Genomic DNA, 18,937 nt, shown 5'->3' with positions numbered 1-18,937 from the left:
TCGGTTGTTTCCGCAACCACGATGGAGCTCAGCCTGCCTATCAGGTGAGTGCGGACTACAGTACCCAGCAGCGACATCGGCTCTTTGAGACAAAGAAGTGCATTAGTGATTTGAAGCTGGTTGTGAGTTATTATTCTTCAGGTTTCTTGCATTCGTATGCGTTAATTATCCTCACCTGATTGCAAACATGGCCGTCCTGTGTTAGCGTGCAAAGGCTTGCTCTTACCATTTCACCTCATATTTTCCATGCCCATCACCGATGCACGCCTTTGTTATGTTGGATGATGGCTATGTGTTTTCGCTTCTATGGCGTGCGGCGTCCTCGTATGGAAGAGTTCTCACCAGCTCAAGGACAGATCGAACAGCAGTCCGTTGACTTGGGACATCCGATCCTACCTACAGTCAACATTCAGATTTTCTACTTATCTACACATGATTTGCCTGTTTGTTTAGGGTCACCAATGTAGAGATGAAAGCCGTCGACATCAATCCTATCGTTCCTGTCCGGAGCCCCACACACAACGCGAGTACTTAATCTTAATGCACACGACTGCTATATGACCGCCCCGAAACTGGATGGCTTACAATCGGTTGAATGGAGATACGCGTCTGTGCGGTCCGCAGGCCTATCGATTGCCGCCCTCTCTGCAGTGTGGACTTTCGGTCTCCGATCCCCAGATCACGTTCAGCCTGGTATGTGATCAAGATGTGGTAGACGGACTTATGGACCTTGTAGTGGGCGTGCGCGGGCTTATGTACCATTTGGAAAGGATGTACCGTTTTTTCTGAATTTTCAGTTGCAGGTAAGCCCAGCACGACGAGCAGTACAGACATCATTACTTCACATGTCTCAGTTCTCTTCGTCGAGTTACTCGATCCCGCGCATACTATTTCTAGGAGGTATCCACCTAATCAACATTCTCTCCATCCACATCCAGCCCGCCTACCAGCTCTTTCATCAACCGAATATAGAGCCCGATCTACCCGTCGAATCCGCCTCTTCTCTAGACTATGAACGCCACCGTGAAATAGTGATGGCTTCCTCGAGTCTATTTCCTCGGTGGAAAGCCTCGTGTGGGAGGTGTGGCTGGTTTGTCCGTGCTTTTCTTGTCTTCGGTCATATCGTGTTGTAGCCTATCTAGTACATAGGGCGCTATGACTTAGATTGGATGATGGACCTCGAGGGTCAGGCGTGGTGCTCCGGGCTAGACGACGGGCAGGCCTGGGTAGATTTGGAAGAACCAAGGTTTACTGTTCAACAGGCATCGTAAAGTATCGCGGGCCATTCATAATGAGAGATCTGGTAAGAAATTACCTAGAGTCCATCCATAATCATACAGGGAACGTAGATACAAGGGTGGGTAAGTGGTCAGATTGAGTGATGGAGGAAGAGCCATGGAAGTATGCGGTACTCGTCGATCATAGTGATACCCGTACAATAACGTAGCTTAGAACAATGAATCCCCGCGGACATGCATGATCGTGACAAACAGCGAATATGAAAAACAAGCTTTGGTCCCAGTGTCTGCGGTTATTCTCCATCTGCCGATTAAAAAGGTTGACAGATCAGGAATAACCGAAGAAAACAAGGATAACGAAATGCGAGATGCGGATGATGGTTTCTAAAGCACTGAGCAGTGAGAAATCGAAGGAGGAAGGGGTTTCTCGCGGACACGTCGACATAAAACGGAATCAATGTAAAAGGAGAATGCTAAATAGTGAGGGTCGTATATAATTAGCTGTCAGAGGAAAGGAGAGAATGGAGGCATAGTGATGTGATGTTGTTCTTGACGAACGAGGATAGTAATGAGCGAATAAAACGTCTTGGAACACCTCCACACAAGACACTCGAAGGGTACTACTCGGCTAACCTTCACCAGGAATCACGCCTCTCCAACGGCAGCCGCGGTTCTTCTCGTCAATCCACCTCCTGTTAAAGCACGCTCACGATCTCGTTCGCGATCGTAGTCCCTATCCCTATCGCGGTCCCTCGCCTTCTCCCTATCTCTTTCCTCACGGCGCCGATGTTCCCTACCGTCTCTCTCCCTCTCCCTCTCCCTTTCCCTCCCGCTAGACTTTCTCTCCAACTGCTCCCGCTGAGACCTCTTCGACCTCGAAGGTTCCTGATACTCTCCTTCATAAGTGTTCCTCGACTCATGACTATACTCCCTAGACATCTCTCCGGGCTGCTGATTATAACCTGACGCTGGCGCCTGACTCTCGTTGAAGTTCGCTCCTCGACTAGTTCCATTTCGACTCGTCATGTTGCCAGGCTGCGGGAAGTACGATCCTGCTTCTTGTTGATTAGAGGCACGACTGGCAGGCGATTCGCGGAGCGGAGTCACCAAAGGCGCTGTCGCAGGAGCACCGTTGCCGTTCTGGGACTGCGTCTCGCGTCGACGTCGTTCGCGTTCTCGCTCAAGGGCTTGAGCTGCTTCGCTGGCGTGAGATACTCTCGGTTGACCTTGAACGGACGGTGTCGGTACCGGATCTGCCACTACCGGAGCGGGTACAGGGGACGGTGTGGGTTGAGGCCTGTAATGCCTCTGCTCCTTCTCCCGCTCCCGCTCCCGGTCACGAGTATGGTCGCGGTCCGTCTGCCCTTGCACCCTCGATGATGTCCGTCCCGATTCTCGGCGGGTCTCCCGAGCAGGATTAACGACGTGGACCTGGACATCCTTCTCGTAAGGGAACTCGCCGGTAGTGATTGTGGCGGCAGGGATAGACGCAGGAGAGACAGGGAGGTTAATAGGTCGAACGGGGTCGGTGAGGAGGTCGTCTAGGACTTGACGGCGGTGTGTGATCCTCCCACCTTCGTCGCCGGAGTCTACTACCTCTGCAAACCGTGGCTCAGGAGATGATGAGGGAGATGGGGTGGGTGCCGGGGCAGGCTTGAGCTTGCTCTGCCTAGGAAGTGTGGTCGAGGCGTTCGTGATCGATGAAGAAAGGATACTTGGGGGTGGGCCAGTACTGGACGTGCTGTAGTGGCGGGGGAGAGTGCTGTAGTCGCGCTCGCGCTGTTTCTCGTGCCGTTTGAGAAAGTAGGATGCTGGATTGGGATGGGGAAGGGACGACGGTGCGGCTCCTGTTGCTCCCACTCCTGGAACAGGACCAGATCCCGTACAGTCAGGCGTCAAGATCGTACTCGAGATCGTGCTTGAACTCGAGTTGGAATGCGTGAGAGAGGGGATCGGATAGTCACGGTGGGAGTTCGAATGCGACTGAGAAGTGGAGTGAGAAGAAGGGTTGCTTCCCGGGGAGTGCGAATGTGATAGCGATTGAGAAGGAGACTGGGAGGTAACTCCTGACTGTGACTGCGCCTGAGCGTCGTAGAACCGGGTGAGGTTCGAGTGGGGGATCGGGATCGCACCAGGTTTCGTGATCGATCGGTGGGTCATATGCGGAGGTGAGGAGTCCGACCTGCGTTCTGATGATCCGTCCGGATTATCCAAAGTACCGTCCTCGGGACTTTCGCCATCGGCGGCCATGCGAGATTGCTCGTTCTCGTAGTCGTTTCCAGACTCGTAGCTCTCCTCTTCCTCGTCATCGTTTTCACCTTCGGGGTCGCTTGAGTCGGCTTCATGGGCTTTGAACAACGGACTGAAGCCCTTCATGATGACTGGGTACGGAGAAAGGTGGGCCGCTAAGGGAGAGAAGTGGTCGTCGGACGTAGCCTTGATCTGGCGGGTGCGGTCAAGGTGACGGTCCGTCGAAGGGAAGGCGACCTGGTCGATGGAAGGATAGTTGCGGTCCGGGACTGGCGAGTGACGGGCTTGGACGCCATGGGGCCCGTTGAAGGTCAAGAGACGGATCTGGTCCTTGAACGAACGAATCTCCTTCAAGGCTGATTGATACTGCGAAAGAAAGAAAGAATTAGTGTTTGCCAAGTTGGAGTATCATTCTAATCCAAATGGTAGCTCACCTTCCTGAACGGGACAACATGAACGACAGAGATAAGTGAGCACCAGGGCTAGTCCAAAGGTGGAGAGTTTAACTTACTTCGACCACTCCTCGTCCATCCGATCGTGATGCTCCCTCAGCGTCCTCTCCACCGCCAACGCCGTCTGCCTCTGTTCCTCCAGCGTACTCTCCAGCTTCTTGATCTGGTGCTGAGCGACCATCTGCTCCATCTCCGCCCTTTCCTTCCATTCATCCTTCTCCTTCCTCAACTGCACAGACTCTCCCTGGGATTCGTGATAGTCCCTCTTGAGTTCGTGGAGCTTCAATTGGGCGTTCTGGTGTTCTTTGTACATCTCCTGATATCGAATGAGGAGGAGGTAGAGGGCACGAAGATCCCAATGCTGTGATTATCACGGTAGCCGAATACGGATTCCGGGTAAAGAAACAAGGACATATCAATACGTCAGTTGGTCATGCATTCAAAACAGGGTTGAAGCAAGGACAATGAGGAATAGGCCAGTGAAATGAATGAATGTGTGCAACACATACCTCATCCGGTCGTTCCCTCAACCACTCCTTCGTCTGCTTCAAGATAGCCTGGAACTCCGGACCCTCTGCCCCCTGCCTCACAAGCGACACTAACTGCGCCGTCAAATGCCGTTTGCCCTCGTCCTCCATATTCACCCCTACCACCTTCTCCGCTTTCTCTACGGCCTCAGAGGAAGGACCATGAACGAGTCCGAGCTCATTGGTGGAATCCGGGTTGTGGTAGTCAAGAGGCGCGCGGTCGGGACAGATTTGGATATCCACGTGTAAGCGTCGGACGGAGCGGGGGTCGTAGTAGCTACGACAGAGGGGGCAGGAAAGGCGACCGAGGTTGTTGATACAGCTGTATAATGATGCAGTATAAGTGAGTCGTAGAGGAGGTATGAAAGGGAAGGATAAACGCACCCGTAACAGAATACATGTCCACACTCTATCGCACATGGCAAACGCAAATCGTCCGCATTCTCGCCTTCGAGCCTGTATGGCTCGAGACAGACATCGCAAGTCGAAGAGGGGGAGAGTACGAGCATGTCGATGGCGCAGCCAAATCAACGGATGAGCAGAGAGAAGGTAAATGGCACAGTAGGTGTAGATGCACCGAGAAGCGAAGAAAACAAAGGACGATAAGTGTGGAAGAACGTGAACAAAGGATGCTCAGGAGAGATGAGAAAGGGGCGAGGATAAGTGCAGTCGGAGCTAGCCAAGAGAAAAAGCCTCAAAACATGCCGTAGCCAGCAAGCTGAGTGGGTAGGTTGCTTATGATTCTACGGGCACGGTAAAGAACGGAGTCGATCGGAATGGCTCAGGTCGTCGAAGACGGCGAGGCCACGGTGAGGTAAAAAACGGTCACGGTGGAGGACCCGCGGTGAGTAGAGGAGAGACCCGGGGTAGTACGGTGGATGGTACCGGTCGTGGTGGTGGCGACTCAGCAGCAGCAGGGCGGCTGGATCGAAAGAAGACCGGCACGCGAGAGACGAGGTTACATATATAACGATAGTGCAGGAGATGGCCCCGGCACATGAGGCAGATGTTGGGAATTCCAGATTTCGGAAGGTCTTCTTCGATCCTGCGGTCTGAGGTGTGGCAGCGCTGCGATACCTTTGCTGGATTATGACCATGTACCCTGTTGTAAGCGAGGTTCAAACTTTAGCGCCTCAGCCACCCGGGCCCTTGTGATGTACGACAGCTATTAAAGGCAATCAGTATAGAGGCAAGACACGGGCCTGAGTTGGACGTCCAGCAGAGCATGGGTAGTCACAGGTCTATGTCGGAACAAGAGCCACAGTGTTGCGATGGTGCAATAGTTTCCGACGCTGCAGGTCCGGTCGCGTGAGGAACGAAGAGGCGACGAGAACAATGGACGCCGATAAGAACGCTCGGGACATGAACGATAAGTCGAGTAGCGCACAATGCTTCCAGTGCAGCCTCCCGAGCCTGAGATGTCTTACAGGGGTAAGTCGCACCGGCGGAGCTACGTCGAGGCTAGTCTAAAGCCGGACCTGAGAACGTTACTGGTGTGATTGAGGAAATAGACGCTTCTCCTCGAATCTCGGAAACGGAGTTTGGGACCGGGTCGACATCGATGAGACAAAGTGGACCGAATGGATGGCACCGGGGGGTAGGCTTGGAAGGCTGGAAGGCTGGAAAGTGTGCTTGGGCCTCGTGCTTCATCAACGTGTATGAATCCGAGGCGGATTGGCGATTGCTCGACAAAACCCTCTCGCTGCCATCATTGGTTTGTACCTGCGCACGATTGACAAATGTCGGACTAAGGAAATGTGCCCTATCCACAATGATGTCGAGGGCGCCGAGGAGCGTCATCGCCCTGTTGATAAACCGGTTGGAAATAGTGAAAGGCACTACGGAGCCGTACGAAGTAGCAGGTGCAAGACAGGAGAGAACATATCGGATGTGAAGACCTCGGTAAGTAGAGGAGATGGAGTCGCCAAGTGCATGCCGCGGCTTCACACATTAAACCGTGCTTGAGAACGAAGATGAGAACGATGGAAGCAAAACAGAGATCTAGGATGGTTCCACGGGTGGTCGCAGCCAAAGTGACCGTGAACGAACCATAATACGTTGAATAGGGGGTGGTGGCGAGAGCACGAGTTGAACGCGAGGCCTGAAATTATCGTCGATAGTGGCGAAAGGGGCCAAGTTGGTCTCGAAAATGTTCAGTGGCGTGAAATGAAGCCTGTAAAAGGATTTGAGAACACAGGACATGCCTGATAGAACGATGCATACATGTAAATAGAGCGGCATTGCATCCATGAGGAATGTGACATATTCACAACGAACACGCTGATGAGACGGAGAGGCGGAAATGGAGAAGAAGTCATGCGAAGAATGTCTGATCGTCTCTGTGCGCTGGATTTCCCTGATAGGTCTGCGCAATCTAACGGACAAGATGGTAAAACTCGGTATGGGGTGTGGGGACTGACAACGACCAAGACTCGATGGTGAGTGTGCGGTACATCATATGAGCAAGGACGAGGAAAGATTTGACTTGCCTTCCATGTTCAACTGAGGGTAGGTCATCCAACGGGAACCTGCGTACCGAAGCCAGTGTAGAGGATCGGTGAGTCCAAAGCGAACAACGGAACTCTTCCCTGGACAAAGTAAATAGCAGTCGGAAGGGAGAAACAAGGTAAACTCCTGCGTTTCAAACGACAGAATCTAGATCACGTAGTAGTGGACAAACTATAACCCAACCTGAAGTCCCGCCACATTACGCCCTCGACACATACAAGTAAGGCAGCATTGCCAGTTGCTGCCTTGATGTGTCACAATGTGAACTGGCGCATGTAGAGACGTTCTAAAGAACACCCGAGCGTATCAATTCGTGAAACAGGACGATGAGAGCAGAGCAGAGACCGAAGACGCGCAGGTGTGTCGAGTTGACGCTCTCATTGGCAGCGCTATTACCGCTGTGAAGATCACTGTGAGTGACGCAGATATATATACAGTTGATGGAGCATTGTAGTGGAGTGCGAACACGGGTCGCTGCCACCGGAAACGGAGGTGCTTTTGACTCGGATGCTATGTAGAATGTGAGTCACACTTGGTCGCTCATGGCGAGGCTTCTCTAGATCGTAGAGCTCGCTGAGCTGGTGAATGAGACATGGGGCATGAATACCTGGTGTGACCAAATCTCTGGATCGACCTGTTTGCCCACCAGGTCGATACCTGCGAAGAGTAGTCATGGAAATCAGGCTCCTCCATACAAAGAGTGTAAGTAGGCCCTCTGATGAGTACAGTGGCTAGATCCACCGCCACACTGCACGTTCGCCGCTGTGTTCTTCGTGCTTGTGGTTTCACTGAGCTGATTTCACTCCGTCAAACGAAACCTACCAATTACTCCCAAGATAAGAGTAGGACCAGAAGTACACGTCCGACTAGGATTGACTAGACCATCAATGAAAGTCAGTGGGTGGCGAAGACTGACCATTGATAGCAGAGACGAGCCGAGCCCGAGTGAAAGCCGCGCTGGTGAGGTGCAAAGATAAGAGGACGTCAGAAGATGGATGACGGAGCGGAAAGGCATCTGCCTTGGTGGTAGTAAAGCATATTTGGATAGCAGTGGAGCTGCGTCTGGTGGGTGCTGCAGAGCACGATTTATGCCGAGTGTGTCGGTGTGTCAGAGCACGTTCGTCTTGTAACGCAGGGTTTGTGCGATTGCGGGTGGTAGTGATTCAAAGCCACAGAAGATCCATTGCACCGCACATGATTCTACAGATCCCTGCATGTGCCTTGGCTGGTCATAGGTATTCCATTGGGCTGGTTACCTTGATCTGAGGTGGGCAATGGCTAGATGTTAGACAAAGACACTCCATTTTCGAGTAGCCTCTCAACCCCACCGTGAGTAGATATATATGGTAGGCTCGACAATGATATGATGAGGAATAACTCCTGCAGTAGCCCTGCATTTATCTGAGTGGAGTCATGGGCAAGACCTGAAGATTATCGGTGGCTTTGCTTTCGATGAACAATAAAGCCCAGAATGGTGCGTGTGTAGGGAAGCCTACCTGGTCGTTCTGAGCAACAGGGCCAGTATACCGTCGAGGACGCTGTGGTTCATGGTCAAGACCAAAAAGCATGATTCCGATGGAGTGATAGTCGACGACTTCAAAATTTGGAGCGGCCGGGGCCAGGGCCGAAAGGGGCAGCGTTCGGCATGGGATGCCGGCCTGCGGGGCGGTGAGTCGTCAGCCGAGTTTGTCCAACGACCGGACAGCGAACGCAGCCTCAGCCTCAGCCCCTTCGTCTCCTTCCTCTTCGTCCATAGCACCCTCAACGAGCCCGGCGCTCTCAAACTCACCCTTCTCATCCCTTTTTGTCCAGAAACTCTACGACCCGTCATGTCAGTAATATTCCCACTTTTTCTCGCACAATTCCCACCCCAATTCCCATCACCTCAACGACCCACACGCATGAAGTCTACAATCGCTGACTGTTCTGTCTCCACTCGTCCTTGAACTCGTTCTATCGTTCCTACTCGGCTTTATAATGGACATCCTCCATGATGCGACGAACTATGGTCAATATGAACTTGCTTTGCTTGACGACGATACAGGTCTGAGCCTTACGACCCATACCTCCCCCGCGGCGGTTCCGCCGCCAACACCAACGCCGCCGCTGGCGCTACCTCCCAACAAACAGGTGGACAGGGCAACGCACGCACGGCAGCCATTCAGGCGCAAATCGACGATACCGTGAATATCATGCGCGACAACATTACGAAGGTGACGGAGAGACAGGAGAGGTTGGATTCGCTGCAGGATAAGACTGGTACGTTACTCTTACATCCGCCCAGTTTCTGTCTCGTGCAGTCTTGCGAGGGCGCTGGGCATCGAGAATCAGGATGGAGGGAGCGAATGGGACGCGCAGCTCGGCCGGTTGGGGAGGCTGTGTGCTTATGATCCAGAGGTGACCTGATGTAGCCTCAGGGCTTGCGTTGCCGCCGGGAGAGTCATTGAGTATGACGATGAGGCTAACGAGTTTGTGTATGTGCCCGTTATAACAGATAACTTGGCCGTGTCTGCACAAGGATTCCGCAGAAATGCAAACCGCGTCCGAAAGGTACGTACCCCTAACACGTCCTGATTTTTGCAACGACTAACCCTCGCCTTCCGCAGAATATGTGGTATGTCTTAAATGTTGCATTCCGCTACCATGTGCCATAGCTGAAGTCCTGCGCTTGTTCCCTCGATGAAGGTGGAAGGATATGAAGGCACGTCCCTCCCCGTTTACCCCTTCATCACGAAATAGCCGCTCAACTGTCCGTCTAATCCGCCCCTTTGCTCTCATCTAACAGATGCGCATCATCATCGGCGTCGCCATCGCCATCATCATCGTCATCATCGTCGTCTCCATCGTGAAGGCAACAAAGTAGGCGGTCTGCCTGCCAGTCTGCGTCTGGAGTGGCGAATGTAAGGCTTGGGCTTGTGCTTCGGGCTCTGCAATCGACTACCATATGCATATTCCTTTCGTCTTCGTTGTTTTCGTTTTGTTCTCATTTATTTCGTCCCCGTAATCTTGTCTTCTCCTTGTCCTCGGTCTTCGATTCTGATTGTCGGATCGCGGGTTTGTCTGCCCGCCTGTCTGTTGGACGGTTACGCCTTTCTGATATGTTGTACTTCTGTCCTCTCTTCTGCCCTCGAATGCTTATTCCTCATCTTGTTTGTCCTTCAATCTTGCCTGCCATTTTCAGCGGTGAAAAAGGCGAAGGCCGTTCTAGTTGGTGGGATGGAGTCGATGGAGATGAAAATGTGACTATAGTATGGAGGATATTGTTCAGCTGGCCACCCCTTTCAGATACATATACGTGCATTGCACATGGACTCTTGACCTTGTTTCCCCGAGTTTGTTTTCTCTACGGATGATCTTTTTTTCTGGACCTCCGTTTCGTGATGACTACTGGGCTCCATTGGGGTGCGGCAAAAATCATTCGTACGCTCGGGGTTCATGACAACAAAGTCTCCAGCAGATCATGGCACTGGGCAAGAAATAATACGTGGACGAGCGCGAAAAATAGCAAGCTTGTGCAGCGGATGCTCAGCGCTGACAGCAGGATTTGAACCTACGCGGGCAATGCCCAAGTGATAATGAGAACATTCAAATCACTCGCCTTAACGACTCGGCCATATCAGCATAACCTTCCAAGTGCTTTGTGTGGCCATATCTTCTTGAACATTGTTAGGGAGTGTGTACGGGAAGACTCGGGGACAAGGCAACGGTGGTAAGTGAGCGTGAACAAAGTATGACGCAAGCCTGCAGCTGCCTGCAGGCATCGCCAGAATGGCGGGCTGACAGTTTCTGCCACCCTCCGCCCGCTTTGGGCTTGCCATTTCCTTCGCTCATGGATGGCCTGGCGAGACTTGTCGCGGGTATTTTTGGGTACTTTTACTACTAACAAATCAAAATGTCGCTTTCTGCAAAAAGTAAATATTTTTAAATGGCCTGAAGTCGGTCTCGGTGCTGGGGAGTGGAAAAACCACATCATTCATGGCCATGGAGTGACGGTTATAACAAGTTACGCGAGGTAGACAAACAAGAAGTCTTGGCCGAATGGTTATTTGGACGTTTATGACTACCGTGCTGTCAGTGAGGCGGTTGGTTCGAACCCTCATGATGCCGCTCGCGCTTTTAATGTACTTTTGTCCTGAGTTTCTCTACCGAGAGCCTTCTCGTCCTTTGCGACATTGATGTTCGTGAAAGTTTTTTAATATGTATATACATATTACTCTGTAGTACTACAATTTAAGCTTAAGGCTTGTGTAGAGAACTTAGCTACTCGCGAGTCATTTTAGATAGCATTGCTGTGCATTATTCCCTTTCTATGCACATCCAGCCGACCGAGGTACTGGGCCACACACCGGTCGAGCCGCAAATTCAACGCAAATCAAGCTTCCTCGTGGTTGAATTCACAAAATCCGATCACGACACATATGCATATATCTAGCAGTATTAATGATTCATTCGTACTTATTGTCCTCACTTTGAGCTTGTGATTTGATAGGCTCTCGCAAACTTGGTTTGACTCTGTGCGCCACTCACGACTTGGCGCAAACTTCGCGTCTCGTCCTGCTGACCGGCTCTGCGGCGCCATCAGCGAAGCCTGTTGCTTTTGCCTCGAGGTCGCCCTTCCTCTGGGCGAATCCCTACGTCACTCTTTGTTCACGCTGCCTAGCCGGCAACGGTGGTGGGGATGATGCTGTGATGACGATGACGTAACTTTCTTCCTTCCGCCACATCGGCATGGGTGCGCAAATGCTTTGGAGGTAAAGGTTTGATAAAGGTGCTTGTGAATATCTCTCCTCCCTCTCATTTTGCATAACTTTCCCGACAGATGGTCCAGCCAAGGCTTGTTGGATAGTCCCGCAGACCGATCATCTTCAATCGTATCGTAGACCATCTCCACGAAGAGAGTTGGGTGTAGTATCTTGACTATCGGCTGTCTAAAGTAGGCCTCACACTGGATATTATCGGTGGGAATTATCTACCACCAAATGCGAGAAGCATCGATGCCAGTGGCAGCATCCAGAGTCTCTGAACCAAGCTTGTGGCCTGAACTTTTTCTTTCGCGAGCTATATCACAGATGACACGGTCATGTTGTCGTGTGCACGTCATTGGGTCTTCACTGACAAAGCGAACCTCGGGGAAGTATAAGTATGATGGGCTCTACAGATGCATCGAGATTAAATTTCAGGCTCTTCGGAGACCTATTTGTTTACTGACTTTACACCCCTAAGGACAGTCTATCGTGAGAGTGCTCGTAGCCGTAGGTCCATACTCGATGTCTACCGTGCTTTAAGTCATGCTGATTGTTACGTCTAGTAAAGTAGAACGCGCAATGACGACAAAACTATCATCGTCTGGACCGACTCCTGCTGATGTGGTCACCCTCACCGCTTCCTGTCTCTGCAATATCCGATCGAACTCTACCATAGGCTTCCAAACGAAACTCGCATTTCCGCGCTCTTCGTTTCCCCTCCCACTTGATCTATGCCATTGTTCGACGTGTCGAGCGTCTCTAGGTACCTGCTTCGCGAGTATGGTGAAGTTGCCTCCTGTATCTGCGGCCGCGGACAATATCGTTACTTCCTCGAATGATGGTTCGAAGCGGAAGCAGCTGTCCGAAAGGACACAGCGTCCGTGGCCTATGGGCGAGATGCCACAGACGCTGAGGAGGTACAAGTCCAGCGATACCGCCGCGAGGTATTTTTGTGGGATGTGCGGGACGTGTTTGTGGATGCATTATGGGGACGAGGATGGACCTTCGCATACCACTAATGCCACAGACGACAGTGGAACTGCGGGGAAGATATCGATGCAGAAGGAGGAAGATGTTTGGTTTGTTACCACTGGCTCACTCGAGCTGGCAGATGCTGAGGGCGAGGCGATCGAAGCGATGTTCAAGGTCGTTTCACATATTTATGTGGAGGATACCAAAGACGGTGGGGTTGCGGTGCTTGCTGGACACTCCCTCCCCAATTCCGACGCGACGAAGGACGCAACCGAGATTCCGTCATACTACCGTCGCGGTTCTCCACGAATTACTCGCTCAGAACTCATCTCACAGCTGTCCTACGCCTCGACACACATTAATCCTCATACAAACGAGAGGGAAAACCCACTCGTAGCCCAATGTCATTGCAGAACCGTCACACTCCTCATCTCCCCCCCTGACATCCCGTCGAGCTATCCGCCTGAGGCATGGAACGCTTGGGCAGAAGCACTCGACCCTCCGCCTCACAACCGTCACGCGCATACCCACTCTACCTCCCAAGCCGCTCTACAGGCTCTACGTGATTCGGAAGTTACAGATACTCCTAAATTCGACGATCGCGACGTATGGTGGCTTCGTCCTTCTCTCGTCACGAACAGAAACACGGGGAACTCTTCCACTAAACGGAACCGACTTCTCGTTGCGACGTGTGCTTGTGATTCCTGTCGACGGGGCTCGGGTACGGAGGTGCAGCAGTGGGTATTTACGCCTACGGGGTGCATCTCTGTCGTTCTGCGCCCATCTTCAGCACGATCGTCGGAGTCGGAGGACACGGAGGCGCACCCAGTCACGGTGCCCTGGTCCGCGGTCGTTCCACACTTACCCGTCGCCTCACGTCCCCAAATTACCAGCACCGCGAGCGCGAGCTTTCCGGAGGGTTATTCTCTTCCCTTCGAGGCGTACGAGTCCTCTCCCGGGACCCATCGAGGGTTCTGTGGCACCTGTGGCGCTACCATCTTTTGGAGTGGAAAGCAGCACGGCGAGATGTGGCCTGAAGAAGATAGGAGGAATACGATCGACATTAGCGCAGGACTGGTTTCGGGCGCTGGAACCGTGTCTGATGGTGCGAGTATTAGTGTGGGATCGAGGAGAGATGAGTGGCTGGATTGGCGATCGAATTACGTGACTAATCTCAAAGACTACGAGGCAAAGAGGAGAGGAGATCTGGGGAGGAGAATACAGGCGGGGGCGAGGAGTGAGCAGTGGTTGAAGGGGTTGGGTGGTGCTTGAAAGCTTGACAGATGATCGAGAAGAGCTAAGGATAAAAGTTTGGTGCTTTTGTACCAGCTAGCTCACGATTAAAAATCCGAGAACGATGAAGACGGAGAGCCTGAGGGACAATAATATCGTGAAGTGTGACGGAGTGAGATCATCAAAAGCTCCGTACAAGTAAAGGTGCTACATTATTTATGGATGTGGCCCGAGCGCCACACTCTGATTCTTCTAACCACCTCATTGACGGGCTGGTGGCAGCTGATCATATGTTTCCTACGACTTTTCGTTGACTCCCCGGTCCAAAGCTCACTCTATTGAAATTCCTTCAGCTTCCAAATCGGATCGCTCGCTCTGCTACTGTACGCCACGTACTCTCTTAGCGTAGCGCCTGACTCTCAGACGTGTCACTTTGCTATTCAGTACAAATCGTCTTCCTTGGAAGGAATCTCAAAGCCCATTCTTGATTGACTTGTACGAGTATATCAGGTCGCTCTTTCGGTGCTTGAAGATTCCAAAGCTCTACCTGATAACGTCCATCAAGCATGTCTCCGATCTCATTCTCTCAGCTCTCTTACCACCCCGAGTTTGACTCTTGCAAGCATCACATTTCTGACGAAGGATCGACCGTCTCTATCCAGGTCAGCGGTCCCGACTACTCCAGGCCATCTTTGACTACATTTAGTCTACAACTAACACTGCCCCCTTCCCAGACAAATGCGAAAACGGATTGGTGGAGGACCGGCCAGGCCTGGCGATCAACCGGTCCTCTTCTAGGTCTCGTTCTCGAGAAGGGGAAGCCAGAGTGGACGGCTGAGGTCGAGATGGGAGGAGATTGGAAGGACGAGGTTTGTTTGATGCCTTGACACCCACGTAACTCAGATGAGGAAGTTGATAAGTCATTGGAATTGGATTGTTCTTTCATTCGATCAGTTGTCAGTATATTATTTACTCACCAACAGACAAAGTGCTTATTTAACTTTCTTTCCCGAATATGTAGTGATCAAGCTACGCTCATGCTCTACCAATCTAAGAGCTCATGGATCAAGACAGGTGTCGAGGTATCCTCCCCTTCCTGCGCTACCACTGGCTCCAATTGTTCTGACAGTCTCTTATACCTCTGCTTCATCACACAGTACACCGAGAACAAAGCCTGGTTCTCAGCCGTCGTGACCTCGCCCTTCTCGGACTGGTCCCTCCTTCCTGCTTACCCCTCGCCTCTTCCCTCCGATTCCTACTCCTCCTTCCAGATCCAGAGACTTGGCGCTCGCGTCAAAGTTTCTGCTAAGCTTGAAGGGGAATGGGTCGTGATCCGTGACGTGACGAACTTCGGCTTGAAGGACGACGAGGATGTTTGGATCGGGGTGATGGGGTGTAGCCCCTTGGGATCGGGGACGGAGGTGAGATTCAAGAACTTGGACGTCAAGTATTAGGGGTGCAAAGAGTCCAGTGTATTAGTTACAAGCGTTGCTGTATGATCCTAGTTGTCAGGAGGTGAAATGAAACGTTCTTCTAGGGTGTTCCATTGGTGGTTACCCGTAACAAAGCAGATGCCGAATTTGGCTGAATATGAGCAGCAAGGCTCTTTACCCACAAGTTTCAGTAAGATTTGGCATAGTCGAGTATGTTATCAACGAAGCTCCTGCAAATCAAACGCTGAAGTCTTCATGTGAGCATCGTGCCTCCACACACGCACACACACACAAATAAAATAGGACTACTTACATAACGCCGGCTCGGAAAATACCTGCTCAAATTCCAGCTTACATCCAGCAGCCTCTTCTGGGCAGGCCACCTCGATCATGGTCTCCCTCGTCCCGCCACACTCAAACCGCGGGGTCGGAGGCTTCAGCTGCCAACCCATCTCCCCTTCTCTAGCGTGCTCGGATGAGAAATTCGTGGTGCCTATGAGGTTGAGACGCCGGGGACGAGTAGACCAGGTAAACCCGGACTTAAACTGGGAGGATGATATGGAAGTGACGTTCCAGACTTCGAGAGCAGAGATGTTGCCTGTAGATGTGAATGATTTCGTACTTGAGGCGAGAGTAGAAGCATTGCTAACAAAGGCGGTGATGTAGCAGAGGGCATATTCTTGGAAAGAGGTTGACCAGCGGAAGAAGGTCGACTCCTGGTGCGAAGGCTTTTTAAGTCGGTATGAAAAGTAACGGGCTTACTAGGCTTGACGCTTACCGTCGAACTGAGAAGAACGTGACTACTAGGAGTACTGAGCTTGTCTGGTTCAACTGAGCTAGTATGGACGATTGTATTTGGAAACCATGTCTTCGGTGCTAGGAATAAAATTAGCTTTGCAGTATGAAGGGGTGAAATAAACGCACCATTCTTTTCGGAAAATAACTCCGAGGTTTTCTCCAAGTTAGGATAAGGCTTCAGTTTTTCGAGGCCAGCAGGGTCTAGCGGCAGAGACGGAGCACTAGATAGGTTGAAAGAGAACAACGCGGAAGATATGGCCACAATAGAAATCAAGGCGGTCAAAATCCACTGAGTTGCGGAAGTCTGTGCTGCTTCCGGACGAGAAGATTCCTTCCATCGTCGGTCTTCCGACTGGTTCACAGTGGTGATAAGGGGAACATAGTCCGCAGAGGAAGATGCATTTGTGCTGAACATAGATGCGGATTTGCAGACGCGATGAAGGAGTATAGGGGATATAATGAGGCTGGGAATGCGACTGTTAGCTACTGAGACCACACTGAAACCCTCAAGGGGAGTAAGCGACTGAATCGAAGAAGTTCTCTGCATCAGCGGATCAGACTGGAAAAGCGACCCGTACATACCCTATTCCCCGGGAATGGCGAAAGAACCCATGATCTCTTTGCGCCCTGTATCCCTCCACAGGCGCCTATCACGCTTAGCGGGGACTCTAAGTACTCCTCCTACTCTACTCTTGGGACGCGATTGGCAGATATGATGCGAGCCCGGAGATCCCAAAAAACACACGGAATACAAGTAGTCTGGAGGTCGTTAAGGGGCAGTTGGTGATAAGTCTATCTCAGGTTCGAAGACGTGCGATCGAGTACCCCACATGGGTTGGGCACTTCACCGCATGATGCAGGATGAACGTAGGCGGTTGAAGTACTTGTGTCTAACATCTTAGGTTCGGACCCTGGTCTATGCTCAAATAATGGTGAGAACAAAGGAGATGCCGCCCAAGATTTCATCAAGGGCACGTACCAGGAGGTCTCCTGATGATCCCTTGTACGCGTTTGACGGCCCCTCGACGGGTTTACTCTACGACGAGATAGCTCATGGATCAAATTATCGGAAGGAGCCTAGGAGCGAGGAAGGTACACCGATAACATTATGTCTCCGAGCTTGAGCTCATATTCCACGCCTCACTCAACTGATTCTTATACACAAACTCGTACACCTTCTCCCAATTTCGACAGACATGCGTTTGTCCCAGTCCGTCAGCACCCGCCAGCTTACCATCGAGCGTGACATCCAGAGGGTCAAGGGTAGTATCTGAGGCGCATAAGATCGCCTTGCCGGCAGTCAACGATGTGAGTGGTGGTGCAAACGCGAAGGCTATCAAAGTAAATACCTGTCGAATGAGGTTGAAACAGTGTTTAGTATGCACATAATCGTAATCTGCGCCCCCGGCAAGAATAGCTCCGCGAATCATCTGAAGGCAATGCATTTGGTGGAACATGCTTAATCCGAAAGGACGTCCTTTACGACTGGTTCAATACAACCAATCGGAAGCTAGAGTGGGTAGAATGTCGCTCACCGTTGGGTCCCAATCTGACGAACCCGTTGGCTTTAGGGAATGAATCTGTGGTCCTCCATTCACCCCATGCGTCCAAGTCTGAGATGCCGAATTTTTCAGAGTCTTCAAACACCAGGGCAACAGGAGGAACGTAGAGCGGCAGCCGGTTTGGGTAATCGTCATCCTCGTAGCCTATCGTGAGGTGAACATGGTTAGGGGCAATACTAACGATAAGAGAATCATATACACACTATAATGGCGGACTTGGTCTGCCTTTTGCCTGACAAGTCTGCGGGCTGTGAAAACATTGAGCGTGAGGCTTATAGCCAGAGACGCCATGGCGACATGAAGAAGAGTAGGCAACCTCCAGACGAAAGGCATGGACTGCGAATTTTTGCGGGAGACGAAGTCTGAGGTAAACACGACGGGTAGAAAGAACAACGATAGCCTTGTCTGAATCTTCTCTCAGCTGGATCCAGAGGGTCGATGGTGATTTCTGTGAGGCATGCAACACGACGCCGCGGCACAACGTACGGGCACGGTCGTGACCATCACTAGAGCATTTGGATATGACTTGCGTGCCCTCCACTTCTATGACCCGCATGTTCCGCTACGGCAGAACCGAAGAATCCCAGAGGCACAGCCTAATGACAGGGAGACATTGGAGAGGTAATACCGCTGTTCGGACATGAAAAAGGCATCCTCGTATGGCCCTGGCTTCCTTTCCAGCTCCCGAGCCTGGCTTAATCTGAGACTCTGAACAGCATAGAGTAAGCGATATGGTCGGTATTGGCAGGCATCGTCGACCACAACGGTGAAAAGAAACTGGAAGAGTGTATTGAGAAAGGAAATTCAGCGGGAAATGTCTAGATGGTCACGTGGAACTCAACCGGCTTGTTCCGTTTTTTCGCCGTGTCACGACTCACGGTTTTCTTCCGTCACTACTGTCCAGTGTCCACGATTTGCAGTATATGCTGAGCTACAAGGTACTACCCGACCATTTCGTCGAAAACATTTCTGGTAGAACATGCGATACTCCTATTTGTTTGGTTATTATAGCACAGAGCACTGAACCTTCGTTCATGCTGGTGTTTCTCAGGCTAGTAGCCCCACCATACCCACTGGCAGGCTCGCTACTTTGGCTACCAACTATCCAGGAAAATTCTCGGCGGCCTGTTTCTCCAAATCCTCAGGGCAGCATTTTGATGGAGAAGAACCTCCACGATCATTGACGCGTCTTCTGCTGATGGCTTCCTACCTCCACACG

At 51.6% G+C, this 18,937-nt stretch overlaps 6 protein-coding genes and 1 non-coding gene across 7 annotated transcripts; 3 read left to right on the top strand and 4 right to left on the bottom strand.

The window, feature by feature from the left end:
- Nucleotides 1-1,291: 1,291 nt before the first annotated feature.
- Nucleotides 1,292-5,415, bottom strand: STEHIDRAFT_148568 (uncharacterized protein). The gene is made up of 4 exons (XM_007306823.1): nucleotides 4,852-5,415; nucleotides 4,450-4,789; nucleotides 3,996-4,301; nucleotides 1,292-3,854 (listed from the first exon to the last, which is right to left on the bottom strand). The coding sequence occupies exon 4, from the start codon at nucleotides 3,612-3,614 to the stop codon at nucleotides 1,884-1,886; it is 1,731 nt and encodes a 576-aa protein (XP_007306885.1). The 5' UTR covers nucleotides 3,615-3,854; nucleotides 3,996-4,301; nucleotides 4,450-4,789; nucleotides 4,852-5,415; the 3' UTR covers nucleotides 1,292-1,883.
- A 3,605-nt stretch (nucleotides 5,416-9,020) lies between these two features.
- On the top strand, nucleotides 9,021-9,838 carry STEHIDRAFT_62525 (synaptobrevin; the record flags this gene model as incomplete). The annotated part of the gene is made up of 4 exons (XM_007306753.1): nucleotides 9,021-9,234; nucleotides 9,470-9,525; nucleotides 9,582-9,602; nucleotides 9,761-9,838. Coding segments are annotated over 4 exons (369 nt in total), but the record flags the coding sequence as incomplete, so codon positions are not given.
- A 666-nt stretch (nucleotides 9,839-10,504) lies between these two features.
- STEHIDRAFT_t200 lies at nucleotides 10,505-10,596 on the bottom strand. Its single transcript has one exon. It is a non-coding gene; the product is annotated as a tRNA-Ser (tRNA).
- A 1,610-nt stretch (nucleotides 10,597-12,206) lies between these two features.
- On the top strand, nucleotides 12,207-14,034 carry STEHIDRAFT_170241 (uncharacterized protein). Its single transcript, XM_007306822.1, has 2 exons — nucleotides 12,207-12,227; nucleotides 12,284-14,034. Exon 2 carries the CDS (start codon nucleotides 12,300-12,302, stop codon nucleotides 13,962-13,964), a length of 1,665 nt encoding a protein of 554 aa, XP_007306884.1. The 5' UTR covers nucleotides 12,207-12,227; nucleotides 12,284-12,299; the 3' UTR covers nucleotides 13,965-14,034.
- A 312-nt stretch (nucleotides 14,035-14,346) lies between these two features.
- On the top strand, nucleotides 14,347-15,493 carry STEHIDRAFT_123344 (uncharacterized protein). The gene is made up of 4 exons (XM_007306821.1): nucleotides 14,347-14,587; nucleotides 14,660-14,796; nucleotides 14,947-15,007; nucleotides 15,083-15,493. Exons 1-4 carry the CDS (start codon nucleotides 14,492-14,494, stop codon nucleotides 15,377-15,379), a joined length of 591 nt encoding a protein of 196 aa, XP_007306883.1. The 5' UTR covers nucleotides 14,347-14,491; the 3' UTR covers nucleotides 15,380-15,493.
- An 83-nt stretch (nucleotides 15,494-15,576) lies between these two features.
- On the bottom strand, nucleotides 15,577-16,571 carry STEHIDRAFT_159347 (uncharacterized protein; the record flags this gene model as incomplete). The annotated part of the gene is made up of 4 exons (XM_007306820.1): nucleotides 15,577-15,602; nucleotides 15,672-16,074; nucleotides 16,137-16,234; nucleotides 16,283-16,571. 4 exons carry the CDS (start codon nucleotides 16,569-16,571, stop codon nucleotides 15,577-15,579), a joined length of 816 nt encoding a protein of 271 aa, XP_007306882.1.
- Nucleotides 16,572-17,262: 691 nt separating this feature from the next.
- On the bottom strand, nucleotides 17,263-17,851 carry STEHIDRAFT_62414 (uncharacterized protein; the record flags this gene model as incomplete). Its single annotated transcript, XM_007306741.1, has 3 exons — nucleotides 17,263-17,445; nucleotides 17,506-17,633; nucleotides 17,692-17,851. Coding segments are annotated over 3 exons (471 nt in total), but the record flags the coding sequence as incomplete, so codon positions are not given.
- Nucleotides 17,852-18,937: the final 1,086 nt, after the last annotated feature.

The sequence above is a fragment of the Stereum hirsutum genome (assembly GCF_000264905.1).
Source record: "Stereum hirsutum FP-91666 SS1 unplaced genomic scaffold STEHIscaffold_12, whole genome shotgun sequence".
NCBI lineage: Eukaryota > Fungi > Basidiomycota > Agaricomycetes > Russulales > Stereaceae > Stereum > Stereum hirsutum.
This window is presented reverse-complemented; position numbering and strand designations above follow the sequence as displayed.

Bases quoted from the DNA above. Each gene is read 5' to 3' on its own strand.
- STEHIDRAFT_123344 (XM_007306821.1), top strand. From the start codon at position 14,492: ATGTCTCCGATCTCATTCTCTCAGCTCTCTTACCACCCCGAGTTTGAC. The intron at 14,797-14,946 runs TTGTTTGATGCC...CCGAATATGTAG, and splicing joins GGAGATTGGAAGGACGAGGT to TGATCAAGCTACGCTCATGC. The intron at 15,008-15,082 runs GTATCCTCCCCT...TTCATCACACAG, and splicing joins GGATCAAGACAGGTGTCGAG to TACACCGAGAACAAAGCCTG.
- STEHIDRAFT_170241 (XM_007306822.1), top strand. From the start codon at position 12,300: ATGACGACAAAACTATCATCGTCTGGACCGACTCCTGCTGATGTGGTC.
- STEHIDRAFT_148568 (XM_007306823.1), bottom strand. From the start codon at position 3,614: ATGAAGGGCTTCAGTCCGTTGTTCAAAGCCCATGAAGCCGACTCAAGC.